This window comes from Conger conger, chromosome 7 (assembly GCF_963514075.1).
Source record: "Conger conger chromosome 7, fConCon1.1, whole genome shotgun sequence".
Lineage (NCBI taxonomy): Eukaryota > Metazoa > Chordata > Actinopteri > Anguilliformes > Congridae > Conger > Conger conger.
Window position 1 is genome coordinate 19,101,879 of NC_083766.1, and position 17,231 is coordinate 19,119,109.

Here is a 17,231-nt window from a genome sequence, read left to right on the forward strand (position 1 = left end):
ATGAAGGGCCTTCTGCTGAAGCATTAAGCTATTTGCTGAATGTAAACATGCTGTGGTTTCCACCCAAGACGATGCTGCTGGATCGTATTAAAAGCACGCCCCTTTCAGCTATCAAAATCTGACAACCTGTACTTGTTTTAAATTTCTTTTTCCTTAAAATTACCACTTATAATTGTCAAATATATAGTTCAGTACTGGTGGGTATTAGACAACATGAGCTGCAAACAATGACTGTGTTGTGGCCCCATGGTTGAACTCCTGGGTTATTGTGACGTGATATTTTTGATGCAGTAGAACTGGTTGGAGAACAAACAGCAGTATGCAGTAGTATGATGTCAAACCAAAGTGCCGTGACTCACGGCTCCCATTTTGTAACCTATTGTTGACTTAACTGTTTTGGCCAGAAGTAAGTATTGCATGCTTATCCTTAAAGCTGTGTTTGATAGGGGAGTGAAAGGGGAATAAAGGGCTGAGCTGTTCCTTTGCTCCCAAGTGGGTCTGATTGATTTACACCTGGAAATAAGCCAGATAAAGTTTTGTTACCTAGGGTTCTTCATGAGGTAATTTAACTTAAACAAACACAAACATAACAATAATTCCCAGTTCATGTAATTGACTTGATTAGATTAGCTAAATGCAAAAATATTGGGAAGGGTTGTGTGAAATTGTTTTGTATTTCACATCAATAATGACTGTGAGGGAAAATTCGTAATGTACATTTATTTAATTAAATCGTTTTTTTAAATAATTTAACTACAACAATGCAGTCGTTATGCAACTACTTGCAATGAGTCAAGTCCCCCTATTTTCACCTATCAACTTGTCAGCTGATAGGTTTACCATATTACTGTACATATTTATAAATGGAAAGCTGTGAGTATCAGCGCACGGAATATATCCTTTAGGAGCCTTTGTAAAGTCTGCCTAATAAGTAATACATAAACGAAAACTGTATGACCAACAATGTCGACTATGCTCAACAACTAACCCCTGAATTCCGTATACATGATACATATTCAGATACACATGCAGCCGATCTGTGAAAGCAGGGATAAATTATACTTTTGTAATGTATAACATATGCCAGGATGTCTGTTTATTTATTATTTAGCACAAAACCTGTTCCATCAGAAGAATGAACGAATAGCCTGAAGGGGAAATTACCCTTCCGTTTTACCGAAACATGATTAGTCCGAGGCGATTTTATGTGGATGAAACCATCTGAGCTTTGTTTTTAGTTTCATATCTTCATGCACCCTAACTCGCGTAGAATGTCAGCCCTACCCACACGAACAGTCACTGAACAAGTAATACAGGTGAAACTGCTGCTGGTAAACCACGTCTGAGATAATCTCGTTTCCACAACCTTTACTGCCTTGAATTTGCTTCGCGAGACTGGTTGAAACGCCTCGTGAACTACATTCCAGGTAAGCAGACTTACCATAGCTATTTAAAACTTGAGAGTTCGCTTGATACAAAATACATTAATTCTGTAGAAGAACCCGAGTTTTGGTGGCCAAAAATGTGTTGCGTCGTGATTTTCGACGCGGAAATTGCGCAACATATTACTAAGCAAAGTCGTTTATTCAAGTGGAAGTTGGCTGCCACAAATGTCACTGTACATATTGCGCACGCAATTGAAATAACATCAATACTATCAGTTATTCCTTTTTAATAATAATGTAAGTTTAGAGTAGATAAGATGTTTTTCACCGTTTACTTTATGGCACCCGTTCGATAGTATGTGGCGAAGGACATAACGTTTGTACCTTTGAACACAATAACAATATGCGTTGTGCTGTGGGTTGGCGGAAATTACAGTTTTGTTGCTATAGAGTTATTGAAGTTGGTAGCCTTCGGTGTTGCCCACGTAGGCCTCTATTTTAGCTCAGTCTTTTTTGTTTATCATTTTGGTGACTCCGAATACAACGTAAATACATTATAAATATTTTTTTGTGAGCATATTAAGGATAGCTTCAATTCGCATGTCTCTAATAATGGCTATTAGCCTTTATGTTAGCTCAAACACCAGTATAACTTTTCAATAAACTTTGAAAGTAAAATGCTCAGTCAAGTACAGTAATGCTAGATTTATGTGAGAGCTCTATGACATTCTTATTACAGAGATAATTGGTTGGCATTAAGAGTTATTTTCCATTGGCTGTGGTTTTCTTTGAAATACTGTTTCCCGTTAGCACGGACATGGCTGCACCTATACCAAAACCCAGAGCCCGCTACAACCTTCAGTCAAGTGTCCAGAAACAGGACAGGTGAGCTAAATTCAAGTTTTTATTCGCTTAGTGATGTCTGGATGAAGATAGAACATTTGGATATAGGTAGTTGTTACTTTCCCTTCTGACAAAGCGGTTTGCATTACGCATATATCTTTGTAGGGATCTGTTAAATGATTCACCGGGTGGCGAAGCAGTTGGAATACAAGATGATCTCCAGGAAAAAAATAATTTTCCCACCACAGGTAAATTGAAGGCGTTTTGTATGTGAAGGTGTTTGCTATGTAACTTGTGTCTTGCATCACGTTATATATGTGACACTTCATGTGTATAGATATTCATAGAATTAAGTCATAGAATTGTATATAATTTTCAGCTATGCGTGCGTTTTATTTGATTCATCATTATAGGTAATCTGCACAGTTATTTAAGGAGTGTTTTTGTGTAATTATCTGAAGAGATTTTACAGAACATTTGTTCTAGTCCCTCAAGGAAGTTGGTATCTTAAAATCTGTATAGATTCGGTTGACTTGCTATCACATTCCTAAAGAACATTCCTAAACTAAAAGCCTTTATGTCACACAAAAGGAAACTTCTCCACTACTTGCAAAACACGTGAATGCATGAGGAAATTGTTGTTGTAATATTGAGTTTCATGACTGCTATGTCACAATAATATGGTTTTTAACCATTGTTCTTCTTCTTGGCTATGTTTTTATTGTGCTGATTTTGATTTGGGTTGACAGGAGCTCCTGGCACTTATGGTACTATGGCCAATGCAGAAAACGGTGACAAGCCTGAAGTCCCCCTAAAAGGACCCTCAAAAGTCCAACCAACTAGCTCTACTTCCCAAACCAGAAGGGCAGCCTGGTGTGCAAACAGGTCAAAGACACTGCCTGAAACTCTGCCCAACCCACCACCTTGGCAGAATCAGAGCCTGCAGAACTCAGATTCCAGCACTGGCAGTGAGATTGCTGGTGATTCGGGTCATGCTCAAAACCACTTTAACTGGCCTGCCTCTCCTCCACCCAGTCCTACCGGGCACCGGGAGATTGCCGAATGGGCCACAGAGGAGGAGTTTGTCACTCCCCCAACTCCAAAGTTAGAACACGAGACCACTGTCAGCACTGGAACTGGACAAAGCCCTGAATCACACACTAATCCAAATACAGATGGGTGAGTGCCACACAAACAGGCTCAAAGCAGAAAGCCACTCTTGTTGAAATGCTCCTTTTGTCACACAGTGGATATGCACTTTGTCATATGAACATTATGAATGACCAAGTACTCCCATCGTGTTTTCATAGTCGAGAGTTTTTCCAAGTTTTCTCAGACTCTAATTTTTAGAAATAAATACTACATCTTCATCTCACTCTTCCCCTGCTTGTGCTATCTTCACCTTAGTTCCCAGGCCTCCAACAGTCAAGTCACTGTCCCCAGCAATGGACAGCCCCCACAGCCAGAGAATGAGCCAGTTGTTCTGACCAAGAGAGTGAAGCAGAAGGCTCCCCGGTATGCGTGACTCCTGAGACCCAGGGGAAGGGATGAGTCGGGATCATATGACCACTGACCTTATTACATCACACCCAGCTCACACAACTATTGAAATGTCATTGTCCCATGTATTATCACCATAAGAGGAATCTACTATTTTTTTCCCAACAGTGCTGCTACCATTCGAGTGAGCAGGAAGAAGCAAGGCCTGGTGGAGTGGAATGGGGGCAGTCCCACTGGCGAGGTGCCGGTCAGGGAGGGTGCAGTGTCGCGCTCCAGCTGGCTGGACGTGTGGCAAGGCCGCAGGTACGATCGTGCAATGGGACCTGGCATCCATTGGATATGGCATCCATGTTTTTAGCATGTGAAGGCAAACCTCTCTCTGATCTGCATGACTGGTTTCTGCTTTTGCCTGGTCTCTCCTAAGGCACCACGTGCTGTGGGCCACGTTGGACGGGCAGCTGATGTCTCTTTGGAAGAAGCGGACAGTGAGTAGGACCACTCGTGCTATTACATTTTACACTGCATTGCTTGTTTATTATTGTAGTTTATTAATACTCCTGTAGACTTAGCCCTTTTAAAGGCTTCCAGTCTGTCGTGTTGTATTTCAAGCCAAACCTTGGCCCCCTTTTGTCCCTGTACATTTTAGGACAAGTTCACAGAGGTGGTTTTCCACATGTCAAGCATCACCAGCGTCCGAGCTCTGGAACGGGGACGCTTCTCAATCTACTTCAGCAAGAAGCACATCGAATTCATGGCACACAACAAGGGTGAGTCCAACCTGAGGGACGAGGAAGGACCGGGTGACCTCTCCCGACTGCCACGGTTTTGAGACGTGTCCTGTGCTCTCCCTCCCCCGCAGCGGTGCAGGAGGGCTGGGTGAGCTCCCTCCTCGCCTCCCGAGGCCAGAAGCCCCCGCCTCCAGCCGAGCAGCACGGGCCCCTCGTCATGAAGGACCCCCGCACTAAGGTGTACGCGGCCATCCTGGGACACAACCTTTGGATCTATCGCAACAAAGAGGTATGCAGAGGGAAAGAGGACCATGCAGACATGCAGCCAGGACCAAAGGGGTGGTGGTTGTAACGTAACATAATGAGGAGAACAGGCCATTCAGCCCAATAATGCTCGCCATTTTCCTACCACTAAGGGGACCTCTCTAGGTCAAGGCTGTGCAGATTCAGCTCTTGAAGGCCCTTGGAGTCATACAATACACACCTTGTTGTAATGAATGAGATGACTTCCTGTCTGTATAGTGACTTGGGTGAGGTGCAATAAATGCCCCTCAAGAACTGGAGTTGACCCTTCAAGATTGTATTGGGATTACAATCTGATTGTTATTGTTTGAGTGTTAACATAGTACCGTGTGCCTGATTTACACAATGTCCGTGCATTGCCGTAGCAATTTTGTCATGAGCATTTTCTGAATGTCCATTGTTTTGGGTAATTTTTCTGTGGTTATTGGTTAACCGTGACAGGACTATGGTTTGGGGCTTGGGATGACCTATGTTTCCATGAACGTGGCATCGGTGAAGCAATTGGGCCGGCACAGTTTCAGCCTCATCACCCCGTATAAGACCTTCAGGTGAGCCCCCCTGTATGAATAACGGCATAACAAAATGCATTTTCTTTTACTGTAAATTAGGTTCTATGCAGTGAGAATGTTGTGATGTAACTGTGCAGTGAGATTATGGTTTAAAAACAAGACGTGAGCTCTTGTGCATATACAGTGTGAAGACTGCACTGTGAATTAAGTTCTGAGATATTCCCTGCTGAAAAAACAGCTCAAGCTAGGTTTTGAAACAACTGGTAGCTGGTTGAGCAGTTCAGAGCAGCTGCCAGTTCGACATGGTTTAGCTGGATGACCAGTTCAGACCCAGCTAGACCAGCTTGGCCATGCTGGTTGATCAGCTCATACCCAGCTAAAGCAGCATATAAGCAGCTTGATCAGCACAATTTTAAAGCTGGCATAGCTGGATTTTACTGTAAGGTTAGTGTAAATACTGTGGGCTTTGAGACTTCCTCCCGGCAATTGTTGTGTATTAAAATGAATAAATTATTTTAGACATGGTATCACGCACAGTTTAACAGATACAACAGCCTAGTTCCATGGAATTTTCCACGGGATGACTCAGGGCGTAAACAATGCAGTGCAAACACAGCGCTGCGTGACTGCTGTGATGGGAAGGATGTTCCGTGCAGCGGAACACGGGGCGAGGACAGCGGTGTATTTACAGACGCTCCGGGCGTTAGCGGCTCACGCACGGTTCCGCCCGCAGCTTCTCGGCAGAATCGTCGCGGGAGCTGGCGGTGTGGCAGGGCTGCCTGATGCAGGTGATCCGCAGCGCCCTGTCCTGCAGCCAGGTGGCGCTGCGTATGTGGGCCAGCCCCTGGAACAAGGTGTGCGCAGACTGCGGAAGCGCCAGCCCCGAGTGGGCCTCGGTCAACCTGCTGGTGGTTATCTGCGAGGCCTGTGCAGGTGAGCTCAACACACGCGTTACAGCTCATTTACTGGAACTGCTCGATGCCGACTAACTCGATTTTCCAGTTCTTAATTACCTGACTGCTATTTTTAGGTCAGCACCGATCGCTGGGAATTAATGTGTCCAAAGTTCGCAGTCTGAAGATGGACAGTAAGGTGTGGACAGAGCCACTAATTCAGGTAAGAGGGAAGATTGTATTATTCCCCAGTTACATTACATGACATTACAGGAATTTGGCAGATGCTCTTATCCTGAGTGATGTACAACAAAGTGTATAACCATAACCAGGGACCAGTTTATTCAGAATGGTTTCCCTGAGCTCCTGCTTCTCCAGTAGCAGTACTGAGCAGCCCGGTCTCGTTTCCTCAGCTCTTCGTACAGTACGGAAACAAAATGGCCAACGACATATGGGGCCACAACGTGCCTGCCGCCGAACAGATCTTACCAGACACCTCCCCGAATGAGCGCAACGCTTTCATCAAGGCCAAATACTGCACAGGGCTGTACAGACGAGTGCACCCTCTGGCCTCCAGCCAGAGTCTGCTCAACCAGGTGAGGCTCCTGCACTGCCATCTGCCACCTGCAGAGGCCAGTAGTGCTCCAAAGAGTGGTTTTCACCACACAGAAGCTAGCATCCCCCATCACCATGGTCAACACTGCGTCAACTCAGCCCAATGCGATGAAGGATTAATGAGCGCATTGGCCTGAGGGTTGGGAGTGTTAGCTATGAGATGAAACAAGTTTCGCACGTGACTTGCTTGCTTGTCAGTGATCATCGTGCATGCGTAGTTTGGCCCGCGTGTAGTGGGGTTCTCCAGGACCAGTTTGGATCCAGACGGTGGCCTGCCTGGTTCATCTTTAGAGCGTAGATGACTCATCCCTGTCTTGGCTCCGTTCTTCCCTCAGAGGCTGTGTGAGGTGGTGAGTGGTCCTGACATCCCGGAGACCATGTCTCTGCTGTGCTCAGGGGCGCGGGTGCTGTGCCACTCCGGGGACCCCCAGTACCCCTCGCCCATCTCCCTGGCGGAGCGGGCTGGCCAGGCCATGCAGACAGAGCTGCTCAGACATAACGAGTATACAGGTATGGGCTGTAACGTCTACAGGGCTCACAAGGACTTCAAACAGGCAGTGTGCTTTGGCTCATCAAAACATCCTCACGTGTTATGTGTGTCCATGTTGCAGAGGTCCCTGCATATGGCCCAAAGAAGCGATCGGGAAAAGCACTGTCCTCTCCCTCTATAGTCCCGGACGCTGCCACGGCTGCAGGTATTTCAGATGTAGCATTATTAGAGGGAACACAATGTTGTGCCTGACATGCTTTTCAAGGGATTGTCCTGAATGGATGCAAGTGCAGCGTACATGGTGTTCTAGCGCTCTGTCGGGACACACAAAATGGGTCCAAAATGGGTGTGTATGCATCCATGCGTTTGTGTTTGTGTCCATATGTTTGTGTGTGTGTGTGTGTATGTATATTATATTGTTTGTGTGCGTGTGTGTGTGTGTATGTATATTATATTGTTTGTGTGCATGTGTTTGTGCGTGTGGGCATGTATATTATATTGTGTGTGTGTGTGTGTATATTATATTGTGTGCGTGTATGCGTGTGTGTGTATATAGTTTGTGTGCATGTGTTTGTGCGTGTGTGCATGTATATTGTGTGCGTGTATGCGTGTGTGTGTATATATATTGTATTTGTGTGTGAGGAGCAGGACAGGAGGAGCTACATGGGAAGTTGGAGGAGGACCGCTTCCTCTTCTCTCAGGAGAACGACTCGGCTGCCTGTGATGTGTTGGATCTGAGGGAGGTCGTGTCCATACTCAACCGCTGCACTGGGTAGGCATGTTACATTATAACTGTCATTATAACCCTTATGACGTGCACAATGAGTCCATTAGGGGTTGACGCCTGTGTGTTTCCCTCTTTACAGAGAGACCCATGAGTTTGAGATGCTGACACTGACAGACCAGCTTGTGTGCCAAGCTGACAATCGTCAGACACTGATGTCACACCTAACACACATTCTGAAGGTACCATAGCTACTCTTCCTAACCTCCCAAAATAACATGATACCCTAGTGATCTGTCATAGACCATTGGCTTTGCTGAATTCATTGAATTATCTTGAGCTAAATGTTTGCCTGATAGGACAACAGATTTGGACCTTCTAACACTCTGTTGTGCTGTTTTCTCCATTAATAAGATACAGAACAAGTTTGCCAGCTTCCTAGTGTCTTAACCTGCTGCCCTCTATAACATGGTTTAGCCACTGTATTTGTTTGGTTCCTTTAGTTTTCTGACTAAAACGTTGCATTTTTGAAGCCTTAATTAGCTGTTTCATTGTGGAAAACCATGATGGTTTTGAAGTAATCACAGTCATCCTGCATCTCCATTGAAGATATAATTGTGTGAGCATCCTATGCTAGGGGAACTAACAATACATTTTAAGTCAGGAAAGTTTGAGTGGAGGAGTGGCACAACTTCTTAACATGCACAGCAGTGGTGAACTTATTCATTCTTGAATGGAACAAATTTGGGTTTTCTATACTTGCTCAAATCACCTGCATTTGTCCGCCTGTGCCAGGTGGTTTTGCCAGGTCCTGTGTTGGACGAGGAGCTGGAGGGGGTGTTCACAGTGTCCAGAGTGGCCATGCGCGAGGGAGGTGACCTGCAGCACACTGAAGTTTGGGTGGCCCTCAAACACAATGAGATGCTCATCTACCCCACCGGGGAGCGACAGAAAGACAAGCTTCTACTGACCCCTGACACTAGCTGCAGTGAGTATCACTACAATAATAGACAACTAAACAGAATACAGAACACAAAAAAATTTCAAAATATGATATATTTGATATAGTGTGATATTAGAGTTCCTTTGAATTTCTTGGTGTAGAAATATTATACTTGTGCAGTGAAAGATTAACCGCAATTCTTCTAAAAGCATCCTGTGCTTAGAATTCATGTAGCAGCGGTTACTACATCAAAAAATAGCTTTTCATAGTTTATACTTTCAGCAAAATAGATATGAGCGTCACTATTTGGGAGAGGGTCAAGTGACTGGAAATATGTTAAGGAATGGGGTCCACTACAGAACCTCAGTGGATAAAACTTTAAGCCTTGAGTTTGGGTGTTTGGTGAAGTAGAGGATGTGGGAACAGGGTGTGCTATATAATGTTGCTGCCAGAAATGAATGCCATGTTGCAAGGAAACCTTCTTGCACTTCTCTGTAAACTGATAAACCTCATTTGTATCCACAGACTTGGACTTATGTGAGAACACCATTGAGCTGATTACTCCTGAGAGGTCAGGAAACTAGAGCTTTATATTTTATTTTTGTATGTAATCCAGGTATTCTATATGTAATTTGTATTTTGATTATTTGTTTATTTTAACTATTCACAAAACAATTCACATAATATTGTCAGAAATATACAGTACCATACATTATCATTCTGCTTAGTTAGCAGTTCTTGTAAGCAGAGGGGATCAGATTTAGAATGCTCAGATTGTGTGTGTGTGTGTGTGTAAATGTGTGTCTGTGTGCGTCTGTGTGTGTGTGTGTGTGTGTCTGTCTGTGTGTGTGTGTATGTGTGTGCATTCCACCTCCTTCAGGACCGTGTCCATGCAGTTTGAGCGAGATGATCCCTGCCGCTCCTGGGCCACGCTACTGAAGAGGGAACTGCAAGGGCCAACCGTAGAAGTCAGGAAGCAGGAGTCTCTGTACCAGCTGCCCCCTGCAGTCACTGGGAAAGTGCCCCCGGCTATAGAGAGATGCATCTCTCACATCACACAGTATGGTGAGCACTTTATATACCTGCTGGAATATATGCATACACAGCTGGAAAAGTCATTTTTCATTCATTTAATTTCTGAACACAAGAAGTAGAGAACAATCTGGCAGCCCATGTTATTTACACCCCGGTCTTGACTGAAGCGTCAACACCGGACTCGGACAGCGTACTGAAAATGGTGTGTCTGTCCCGATCAGGTCTGAAAGTGGACGGTATTTACCGGCGCTGTGGCGTCGCCACCAAGATCAGCCAGCTGGCGGCGGCGCTCGGCAGCTCTCCTGGCACAGCGGAGCTGGAGAAGGACGAGATGGGCGTGCTGGACACCGCCGGGGCACTCAAGCAGATCCTCCGCACGCAGGAAGTGCTCATCCCGGGAACGCACATGGGAGCCTGGGTGGATGCGGCAGGTACCGTCCCACCTCCACCGTGCTGACGAAGACCATCCAAAACATCTGTCAAAGAGTATCTCTACGGATGTAGTTCTGTAATGGTGGCGGGTCGTGACAGATAAACACGTCAAATGACGCCAGATTGGTGGAAGCTCTGATCAGACCTAGCGCGAATACATAATTGCTTTGGATTTAAATACTTTTCTACACTTTACTGAGCTTGTCTGGTGTATTGGAAACCTATGCAATACTCTCAAGTGCAACACCTCACCTTGTGGTCCTCTAAGCACCAGCTGAGATCAATTGAGCTGAGAAAAGTATTTAAATCCAGAACAATTACACATTTGAGCCAGGTCTGCCGCTGCTATAGTTGGTTCTGGAGTTTGAGAATGACTGAAAGAAGCCCATTTCTCCAGCTGTGAATTCCCTGCCATTGGCTCATCAGGCACTGCGAGCCCTAGTACTCTCCAGATACTCTAGTGGTTCAGTGTGATTGACTGAAGTCTGGCTGCCTGTACTTCTGTGCTTCCCTCTTCCCTCACTCTCCTGCGGGTGCCCTGTGTTCGTACAGCTCACTCAGACGAGGCAGAGAGACTGCACACATACCGCAGGATACTGGAGAGCCTTCCCTTTGACAACAGAGCCACTCTCAGCGCCCTCTGTGGACACCTGTACCTGTAAGCCGATGCAGTTATCATAACCGCAACACGACACCTCAAACAGGCTGCTCGCACAGGCCTGCTCTAATGCCATAAGTGTGTGCCATTATCACAGCCATGTATACAGTGCAGTCCGTAAGTATTTGGACAGTGGTGCGGTTTCTGTTCTTTTGGCTCTGTACTCCAGCACATTGGATTTGAAATGAAGCAATGAATAATAAGGTTAAAATATAGACTGTCACCGTAAATTTTTATTGTGTCATCTTTTTCATTTGAAATTGTACCACTGTCCAAATCTTTACAGGTTGCACTGTAAGTTACCCCCCCTGGCCACAAACGAAGACCCAACAGCACGTATTGCACACATAGCAGTTATGTGATTTTATCATTACACTTAAATTTGCGTTACTAGAAAAAATGCTTTGAGAGTTGGCGAGTATCAAAGAGGCACAAAAACATAAATATTGTTAACAAACACTCGCTGTCTCGGCTTCAGCCTGTACAGCTGAAAACACTTGAGGGGAGTATGTGCTTTAAGTAGGACTTAACAGTGCTTTTGCTGTTTTAATGAAAGCGTATCGGAAGAGCTCAGCCGTGTGCGTCCGTTTGCTCTTGACACAGGGTTCAGCTGTACAGCCATGAGAACCGGATGACCGCTCAGAACCTGGCCCTGGTCTTCGTGCCCACGCTGTTCCAGGAGCAGGCAATGAACACCAACATGGTCCGGCTCACCCGCGAACTCATCATCCACTACACCCTCATCTTCCAGGCAAGGCCTCCCTGTCTCCTTCTCCTATACGTGTCTCATAGCTCACTCCGGCACAGTGACTGTTTACGTTTTCTCCTTTTTCAAACCTGCCACGAAAAATACAAGCATGCTGTATTTCAGTAGCCAGCACAAATATACTGCGGCATAATGCTTTTAATTTACCGTTTATTTGTCAAACATAGCGTTCTTTTCATTTTAACCCCACAAGTACTATGCAACGCTTCTCTTTATGAATAGCTGACAGTTTTCCCGGTAGCCCACAGGCAGCTCGGTTAACAGATAATATGGAAAAATTTGTTAGCTATTGAGTTTGCTGTTGCAATCCTAGCTCCCTTGCCAGTTTGGATCCCATTTTACCTGGGTAGCTATAGTTTACGCAGTTAAACGGGGTAATGTTAGCTTGCCTTTAGTTAGCTACCACCTAGGCTATAGCTACCAAGCTACCTGTAGCTAAAAAACAAAAATGCTGTTGTAGCGATAAATATTATGTGCATTTTATTTTGAATGTTACAGTTGAACAATCAGGATCCTACAACGGCGATGCAGGTTCTGATTTGATTAAATCATACGAGACTGCAAAAAATCATATTTTTTGGATCTATTCATACAGTTCAGTGCATTCCATTGAGAACGAATATATTTTATAAGCACACCGACAGCTGAAATGTTAATGTTTGGACCCAACGGGACATACCAAAGTGGCATGTAGCTAATAATAATAATCACGGACACATCTAAGGAAAGACCGGTGTTCTGCCAACCTCCATTCTTCCCGCACCTAGCAGTACTCATGAATTCATTCCCATTGCCAATTCCCATTCAATCATCTCGATATCGCTCTTATTTCAGAAACGTTCCTACATCTGTAGTCATACAAGTAGCCTATTCAGATGGAAATGCTTCAATGAAGGAAGTTCGTCTGCTATCAAAAACGCGAGAGAGGGTCCAGTTCTGTGCTGACAGGCATGGGCCATCCGCATATAGTTTCTGCCACACACACTCCCCCATCAGGATCCTCGACTACGTACTTGAAATTGCATATCTTTGTAATAGTACCTGTGTTTACTGCTGGGGGAATAAGGCCTTTGTTATGTCTTCTTTGATTTTCTGCTAGCTGTGAACCATACTAGAGGTGCGTTTTGATGGCATCATTTTTATCTTTCTCTCTTCTGTGTTTAAGTTGTGGTGAATCTGTAATGTAACATGGGGAATTCCTGCTTCCACAGACTAGACAGTGAGTGACTGTGTGAGACTGAAGTGAGATGTGTTTCACTCGCTGTTCCACAGGGAGAAGGGGCGACAGATGAAGAAATGGTGACTGTTTTCTGAAATAAAACAAACATAAGACAGGAAGAGAGAAGAGGACTTCTGATCTGTCCATTAAAATAACTCTGATACATTGTTTACACATCAAATAGGTAAACCATTTTTTTAAAAGCTGCAATTAGACACCATTTCCTAAAATGACAGTGTTTGCTGAGACAAGTGAGATGCATACTTTTACACTGGTTTCAGGCTTTTTAGTGGACAGTAAATATATAATAATAGTTTACTTCTGATAATGTTTTTGTACTAACTTGCTCTTATGAACATTTAAAATATTTGAATAAAATGCTTGTATTACCAGCAGAGATTAGTTTTATTCTGGGAGCAATTCGTTTTAAACTGTAGCTGAAAACCTTTTTTCTTTTTCTTTTCTTTTTTTTTTTACTTCATTCAGAATGGGAAATGAGTTTTGTTTTATTTTGGGGGTTTTCTCCTTAAACACTTTCTTCAATCAGATATTAAATATAATGTGAAATGAGAAAATTAACCTCTAATGTAAGAAACCTTCAGTAAAGTGAAATGTATTTATTTTCTTGAATTCTCTTTGAGCACTTTGTTTAAAGTTTGTACATTTTTACACGTCATTTCATGACCTACATCTGGAGTGTGGTGTAGGAACTGCAAACTGCCTGCATTATAAAATGTTTGAGCCAGATGCAGCTGTTGAAATGAAACAATAAACAAATACTGAAATTTCAAGTTTGTGCGTCTTTTTATTTTGTGAGTGGAAATTAATTGCTCTGGTGTAATTTTAGGATTAAGATTCATTTGACACAATCTGTACAGCACAGATATGAAGGAGCACAAAGCTATGGAACTGATCAGGCTCTTGATAACACATAATGCATATTATTCAGACCTGCAGTCTTGGCTTTTAATATAACAATTTACCGAATAGAGACAAATTTCAGTAATACTTTATTAAATCACTTTTAGATTTGCTCTTTGTTGATAAATCTAAGCATTAACAATACATAAAATTGTGATGAACAACTTTGCCCTCTATATTGCATAACAATCTGTTTCAGTAGAAAAGCAGTTATCAGTTATTCCATTCTTGGAAGACATCAAATGATTAATCAGAATAAAGACACTTTTTTTTTTTTTTTACTATACTATATTTTACACAGCTGCTTAAAATATTCTAATTTTTCCAGTTGTCATGCACAGTCTAGATCAGTGGTTCCCAAACTCAGTCCTGGAGTACCCCTGTGTATGCTGGTTATTGTTCAAACCCCAATTGCCATTGAATAATTTTAACAAGCTGTTAATCTTTCTTAATGAGGTGCTTTACATCTTAAAATTGATTATTTAGCTTAAACCACATTATGACAGAAATAGCTTTGCAATGGAATGAAGAATAAAATTACCATGTTCATATTGTGCTTACTGCACCATCTTGCAAGCAATTTCATAAGAAGAGGTAACAAATAAAAGACTGAGGTTAAAGAATAGGCTCATGGACTCACATTTAGATTTCATTTGTAATTTATTCCTTAAACGTATCAACACAATGCAGGTTTGCCTTGTTATATAATTTGCATTGCCTCCAAATTCTTTGTTATTTTCCAAATGGTTAGTTTTGGTGGCCAGGTGTCAACACTTTCACCTTTTATCAGCCTACTGATTCACTTTAGTCTTTAATTTGATCTGTTAAAAATTATATTATGTACCACTTTTTCTGCTAATACTCTATATAATGTTGCAATTTTGCACAATAAGCCAATATGCAATATGCATAGCTATCTGACAAAATGTGGTTTCAGAGGGTAAGTAATCGCTGTAAACATGAAAAGCACCTAATTAAGAATTAAGAAAAATTAACAGCTTGTTAAAATTATTGGATTGCAATTGTGGTTGGAACGAAAACCAGCATACACAGGGGGTACTCCCGGACCAGAGTTTGGGAACCACTGGTCTAGTATACATTGCATGTTCCTGCTGGAGATCAATTCATCCAAACACTTCTCTCTGAGCATCGTCAAAGTGTGTGTGTGCTTATACATGTGTGTGATTGTGTGTGTGTGAGCATGTCCTTGAGTGCCTGTGTATGTATGTGCGCATGCTTTGCGTTTTTAGTCTAAGAACAGCAGGAACCCAGAAAAGATGGTGTCATCGTCTTCATCAGCGTACAGCCCGTTGAAGAGCGCTCCCCCAGTCACCTGCAGCCACACCTTGTCTCCAGCCTGCAGGTGCAGCACGGCGCCCCCCGCCGCCTGGTCCTCGCTGCTCTGGTAGTTGTCCATGGTGTGGACGATGCGCTCCCCGTTCCTGACCAGGGCCACCTTCACGTTGCGGGAGTACACGGTGATGTGGTAGCTGAAGTAGTACGTCCCCGCGAAGGCGCAGGTGAAGCGGCCGGTCTGGGGGTCGTAGTGGCTCTGCTTGTTGTAGATGATTTTCTCGAAGCGGATGGGCGTGTTCGCGGGCGGCAGTTTGCTGTGTTCGGTCAGGCCCACAGAGAAGGCGCTCTTCCCCGTATTGGGCATGTCGCCAGGGACCCCCTGCTCTCCCACCTCTCCCTTCGTCCCTTTTTCCCCCCTGTACCCGATGCTGCCCTTCTGACCCTGCAGACCGATCTCTCCCTTAGAGCCCTGTCGCCCCGTGGGGCCCACAGGTCCCGGAAAGCCCTTCTCTCCCTGAGGGCCGATGTCACCTCGCTGGCCCTTGGGGCCATGAGGACCAGCATCACCCTGTGTCCCCTGAGGGCCAGGCAGACCCAGCTCTCCTTTTTGTCCCTTAGGGCCTAAGTGCCCTGGAACACCCTGCGGACCCATCTTCCCGGGAAGTCCTCGCTCCCCGTTTTCTCCTCGTTTCCCCTTCATGCCCGCCACGCCTACAGCACCTGCCAAACAATGGCGGAGGGAGGGAGCTCTGTTCATTAATTAAAGGACTGATGGGTCAATGTTTTCATGTGGCAAATGAGACATTCAAAACTGCTCACAAGAGATAGGAATAGGAATTAAATTATTATTTATACTTCCTATTTTCTGAATGCATTTGTCTTTTTGGAGCCTGGCCATTCCCTTGTGACAGGTAATACAAAACAATGTATAAACAAGTGGCATATGAAACAAGCAGCAGTGCCCTCACTGTTATCAATAGATGCCCAATGAGCTAAACAGCATAATGGTGTTTGGATGGTAACAGTGATAAGAAGAGATCCGGCCCTGAGCTATATTGCAATATTTACCAGTCACCCATCAATATTTAACCACACTGTATTATTTTGTGACCCACCTGACTCTCCTTTGTCTCCCTTGGAGCCATCATGCCCTGCTGCACCACCAGTACCAACAGGTCCTACCACGAAAACAACATTCTTACACTACTTTATTTTCTGATATAAACACCCTAGGCAAGAGCAACACTTGCTCTTGTTCTAACAAGTTCTCACACAACATTTTTTATAGTGTTTTATAGTGTTTTTCTTCGCCACCTCTTTTATTGAGGAAAAGAGCCAGATGAAATATTAATAGAAAAACATATTGCACAGAGTCAATGGCGTAGTGCAGCCCTAGCGTTACCTTGCTCTCCCCTGTCCCCCTTGGCTCCATCTCGCCCGTCTCGGCCTGGCACCCCGTTGTGTCCAGGGTCACCTGGGATTCCGGGGTGTCCGCACACACAGGTCTGCCGCTGTGGGACTTCCGGCACTGTGCCCCCTACTGCCAGCAACCACAGCAGGATGAGCCCCCTAAACTGCAGCATGGTTAAACACACCCAAGCCAAACACTGCAACACACATACACACTGTAGCACTGCCACATACACGCAGTAGCACTCGACTACAAATGCAGTCGACAGAGCAGCACAGTGCAGTCAGGGAACTGCAACCTGGCTCAAGAAACTGAACTAAAAGTTCAAGGGGCTGCTGACAACACCAGGCCATAGACAAGCTGTCCTATTGGTCATACAAGGAGGTCAGCTCTCCTTGGTTACTTATTGGTCCATGATAAGTTGCACATCTACTGCTGGCTAATGTGTTTGTTGCGCTTCTTTTTCTCCCATTAGAGTTCGCAGGCATGTGGGTAATGATCAGCCCACAGTCTGAATCCTTAATTCTGCACACACACTGGGTGACTTAATCAAAACACTT

The 17,231-nt window shown here is 44.3% G+C and overlaps 2 protein-coding genes across 4 annotated transcripts; one reads left to right on the top strand and one right to left on the bottom strand.

Annotated features, from left to right (window-relative positions):
- Positions 1 to 1,227: 1,227 nt before the first annotated feature.
- Positions 1,228 to 13,803, top strand: LOC133133924 (arf-GAP with Rho-GAP domain, ANK repeat and PH domain-containing protein 1). 3 transcript variants are annotated; one of them, XM_061250223.1, is made up of 24 exons: positions 1,228 to 1,427; positions 2,196 to 2,270; positions 2,394 to 2,476; positions 2,978 to 3,407; positions 3,636 to 3,743; positions 3,897 to 4,031; positions 4,153 to 4,213; positions 4,375 to 4,495; positions 4,588 to 4,745; positions 5,201 to 5,307; positions 6,002 to 6,201; positions 6,299 to 6,384; positions 6,575 to 6,757; positions 7,112 to 7,286; positions 7,388 to 7,471; positions 7,909 to 8,038; positions 8,133 to 8,232; positions 8,786 to 8,978; positions 9,459 to 9,504; positions 9,814 to 9,998; positions 10,190 to 10,399; positions 10,953 to 11,058; positions 11,662 to 11,809; positions 13,097 to 13,803. In XM_061250223.1, exons 2-24 carry the CDS (start codon positions 2,203 to 2,205, stop codon positions 13,136 to 13,138), a joined length of 3,159 nt encoding a protein of 1,052 aa, XP_061106207.1. In that variant the 5' UTR covers positions 1,228 to 1,427; positions 2,196 to 2,202; the 3' UTR covers positions 13,139 to 13,803. The 3 variants fall into 3 exon arrangements, with proteins under 3 accessions (XP_061106207.1, XP_061106209.1, XP_061106208.1); XM_061250225.1 differs by having other exon boundaries at positions 1,229 to 1,427; positions 7,915 to 8,038; XM_061250224.1 differs by lacking the exon at positions 1,228 to 1,427 and adding an exon at positions 1,590 to 1,682.
- Positions 13,804 to 14,426: 623 nt separating this feature from the next.
- c1qtnf9 (C1q and TNF related 9) lies at positions 14,427 to 16,907 on the bottom strand. The gene is made up of 3 exons (XM_061249909.1): positions 16,663 to 16,907; positions 16,376 to 16,438; positions 14,427 to 15,980 (listed from the first exon to the last, which is right to left on the bottom strand). The coding sequence occupies exons 1-3, from the start codon at positions 16,841 to 16,843 to the stop codon at positions 15,211 to 15,213; spliced, it is 1,014 nt and encodes a 337-aa protein (XP_061105893.1). The 5' UTR covers positions 16,844 to 16,907; the 3' UTR covers positions 14,427 to 15,210.
- Between the last annotated feature and the right edge of the window lie 324 nt (positions 16,908 to 17,231).